At 44.2% G+C, this 3,740-nt stretch overlaps 1 protein-coding gene across 1 annotated transcript; it reads left to right on the forward strand.

Annotated features, from left to right (window-relative positions):
• Positions 1-437: 437 nt before the first annotated feature.
• LOC125556571 lies at positions 438-2,924 on the forward strand. The gene is made up of 2 exons (XM_048719276.1): positions 438-2,141; positions 2,233-2,924. Exons 1-2 carry the CDS (start codon positions 1,975-1,977, stop codon positions 2,498-2,500), a joined length of 435 nt encoding a protein of 144 aa, XP_048575233.1. The 5' UTR covers positions 438-1,974; the 3' UTR covers positions 2,501-2,924.
• Positions 2,925-3,740: the final 816 nt, after the last annotated feature.

Here is a 3,740-nt window from a genome sequence, read left to right on the forward strand (position 1 = left end):
ATATCCCATGATTGTTCTCACTTGTCTACCATTTCCCATGGTTTTCCTGACTTGCCCATTATCTGAATCTTAATCAGTTCATGGATAAGATTCTACATTTTCTTATTCTGGTTCTGGATCCGATTCCTTGTTGTGATCTGCACAGATTTTGACCATTTTTTTCTTTGGCAGCAATTGTTGGAGGTGTCAGTAAAATTCAGTGTTCTGGTCATCCTCTGTCGGCAGTTGCTCTTGGTTGTGTTGAGTTTTTTTTGTTGGGATTTTTTCTATTGTCAGCGGTTGCTTTTGGTTATGTTAGTACAGTGGGACTTTGTATTTTTGTCAGAAGTTGGGGTCTTAGATATCAATGTCTGTTGTCGAACTGTTGAAAGAAAATGGTATAAGGCAGTCTGAGGTTTGGGAGCGGCAATGTCATGCGAAAGTTTTTCTGAATTTTGGGAGCGGCAGTCTGAGGTTTCTGTCAGTAACAGAGCCCTTGCAGTTGCTGGATAAGTTGTCCTCCATGTGATTGTTCCGACTGAATCTTAATCAATCAAAGGTGATGGTCTACTGTTTTTTCACTCGTGGGATGCACCGCTGGCTAAACAAAAGGTGGTGAGAGTTGTCTGCAAGTTTCTTTAACGAAAGTTTTTCTAAAGCATCTGTGCATATCACACGTGAGGGGGTGAGTTTGAGGAAGAAGGTGAGAAACACAGAGAGAGAGAGAGAGAGAGAGAGAGAGACAGAGAGAGAGAGAGAGAGACAGAGAGGTGATATTCAGAATGCCACTTCCTCATTCATGCCGTTCTCTCCTGAACTAGGCTGGGACATCTGCCTCACCTAGATGGGCTACAAGCGCACACACACTTACGGCCCAAGGCCACTGCAGTCCAACTTTTTTTCACTAAAAGAAAAGAAAAGAAGGTCTGACACTGTGGACGGCTTGTACTTGGATCGGATGCAGAATATCCTGCCTCAATAGATGATTGAGGGGCTTTGCCCGTTGTAATGAATCATACCGAGTTCCCATTCCAACTTGGTTCTGTTCTTCGTGGGGACTGTATCGACTTCGGAACTGTTCCTTGGTGCACATGGCATAACGATCCAATGATCTCAACCAAAGTTGCATTTCCCTTAACTGCTCATAGATCCCCCTGTATGCCTCCAATGCCTAGTATTGCCCGAGTTTCAACTCCAACCACTTGCGAACATTTTGAGGTAGTCTGGCATCTCGGAATGAACTCGCTAAGATGATAGTCTTATCAACAACAAACAAAAGTACAAAACTAAAAATAATAATTAGAAAACGGCATAGAACCACCACAATGTGAACAAATCCTAAAAGCCCAAATGAACATGCGATCGAATCGGATCCTAAACTATGAGAACAATCGATACGGTTAGGCAACCACCCACTCTAGCAACGCATCAAATCAAACTGGCTATGAACTAGTGTAATTCACAAAATTCCAAGACCTTTGTATTGGCATATGGTGGTGGCAGGAGTGGGATAATGCTTTGGTTGTTGTGTTAGTGAATGCATGAACACACTCGCGTTGCAAGTGAAGAGGTACATGGCCACCATTTAAAGGCTCAGGGCGATGTGTATTTAAAGCCCTGCATTGTCACCAATTAATTACGATTTGGTTTTGCTTGGCATTGTTCAGAGTTTTTATTTCCCTATCGTGTGCTTCATCAAATTGGAAGGTTAGTTTTGGCATATGGAAGTCCCATGTTTATATCGCTTTATTTTCTAGTTGTCATATTTTAGTAAATGAAGCGTTGAACATTAGGGAGTCAGACTGCACCTGCACTCATGCCGGAATTAACTCCGGTGAACGATGACAACGCCGGCAGCGAGGTGTGACCATATACACCCACCCCGACCGTTCCCTTCGTTGCTGAACTTCCAAATTTTTCAGTGCTTAACACCCCTGTTGGGATGGTGCCTTGTCCGATGATGAGAAGTTTCTGAATGTTTGTGGGGCAACCCGGATGTTTGCTTCAAGTCTTAATGATCCCATGAAAAAAAAAACAATCTTAACGAAGGCGATCACGGCAAGGGGTCGGGCTCCTCCTCCGCCTTCGGCCGACCCCGTCATCCACATTGACGGCAAAGCGGCCAGCCACGCCCTAAACATGTTCGATGAAATGGCCGGGAGGTAATCTTTTTCTTTTGCTTGCTTTGCTCCGTTCATCTATGCTTCGGCCGTTTGGAATACTTGCTTGAGCTTTGGCCATTGATTTTTGTAGCCAAAATGTGTCCTACACATATACAGAGATGTTGGCCGAGAGCACGGTGAATTTGAGTGCCCCCCTTGGCGATTTCGATGCATCATACGTCGAGGTCGACGCGGAGGTGAATGATGAGAATGAAGATGATGATGAAGTGCAAGAGATCGAGGAGGCCGACTATGATGCTAGGGTGGGGAGGAACGGTAACTACACGGAGACGGAGGATGTTAAAGCATGGGAAAACATCTCTCTTGACTCCATTGCTGGCAAAGGATCAAACCTATGACAACTATTGGAAAAGGATCAAAGACAAATTTCATTAAATGATGCCATTCCCATCAAGCCGGAGCTTGAAGGGCCTTCAAGGCCGTTGGGAGACCATCAACAAAGCTAGCGGTCGTTGGGCCAGATGCTTGGAGCAAGTGCGGAATGCACCACCAAGTGGCGTCACTATTGATGATTTTTTTTGGAAATGGAGGCAAGCCCCCGGCCTCTGCATTATGAAGATGCATGCAACCATTTTATTAAGAATCCACAAAGTAGCGACAAAAAAGGTCCAAATAGCTCGCAAACGGAGCAAAGCAAATAAGAAAATTACATGCTGACACCAGCCGATATGGTAATATGTAGGATAATTAAGCTCCCTAGACTCCTATCCTGTTATGCGAGCGCCATCCGAACCGGTTGAATATAGCCCGAGCTACCATCTCCCATTGGTTGTACCCAGTAACCAAAGGCTCTCTGGAGTCCATAGGAGTGAGTAAGGACCACACATGTATCCAAGCTGTAGCTCTGAAGATAACTTGCAAGAAAGTTAAAGAGTGTTGTCTTTTAAAGATCATATCATTCCTGCAGTTCCATATAGCCCATAATAGCGCACATATTCCAATCCGAATACGAGCCGCAGTAATCTGTTCAACCCCAGCTAACCACGTCCCAAACAACGACGCAATATCGACTGGAGGAGTAATGTTGAAAGCTATATGAATCGTTCTCCAAAGTAATTTGGCAAGTGGGCATTCAAGAAATAAGTGTTGTATTGTTTCATCATGATCACAAAAACAGCACCGTGAACTCCCTACCCATCGCCTTTTAATTAAGTTATCCTTTGTGAGTATCATTTGCTTGTGGACAAACCACATAAATATTTTAATCCGCAAAGGAACCTTAACCCTCCAGATGTGTAGTGATCTTGAGATTGGGCCAGAATTAATCAAATCCAAGTAGAAAGATTTCACCGTAAAGATCCCGTTCTTATCTAACTTCCATTGTATCGAATCCGGCTGGTCAGAGAGTTGAACTTCTATCAATCTCCGAACCAAGTGCATCCAGGCATTCCATCGCTCACCAACTAACGCACGTCGAAACTGGATATTCAGGGGAATAATTTGAAGAATTGTGCCTAGTAATCTTCCTTACGTTGCGCAAGATTATAAAGGGTGGGGTATTGGACGGCCAGAGGCGTGTATCCTAACCAAGTGTCCTCCCAAAATCTTGTGGACATCCCATTGCCAACCAAGAATTTG

Source organism: Triticum urartu, chromosome 5 (assembly GCF_003073215.2).
Source record: "Triticum urartu cultivar G1812 chromosome 5, Tu2.1, whole genome shotgun sequence".
Classification (NCBI taxonomy): Eukaryota; Viridiplantae; Streptophyta; class Magnoliopsida; order Poales; family Poaceae; genus Triticum; species Triticum urartu.

What these genes read in the sequence shown, in the direction of transcription:
- LOC125556571 (XM_048719276.1), top strand. Translation starts at nt 1,975, where the DNA reads ATGTTTGCTTCAAGTCTTAATGATCCCATGAAAAAAAAAACAATCTTA. An exon ending in TTCGATGAAATGGCCGGGAG is followed by an intron (nt 2,142 to 2,232) that starts GTAATCTTTTTC and finishes TGATTTTTGTAG; the next exon opens with CCAAAATGTGTCCTACACAT.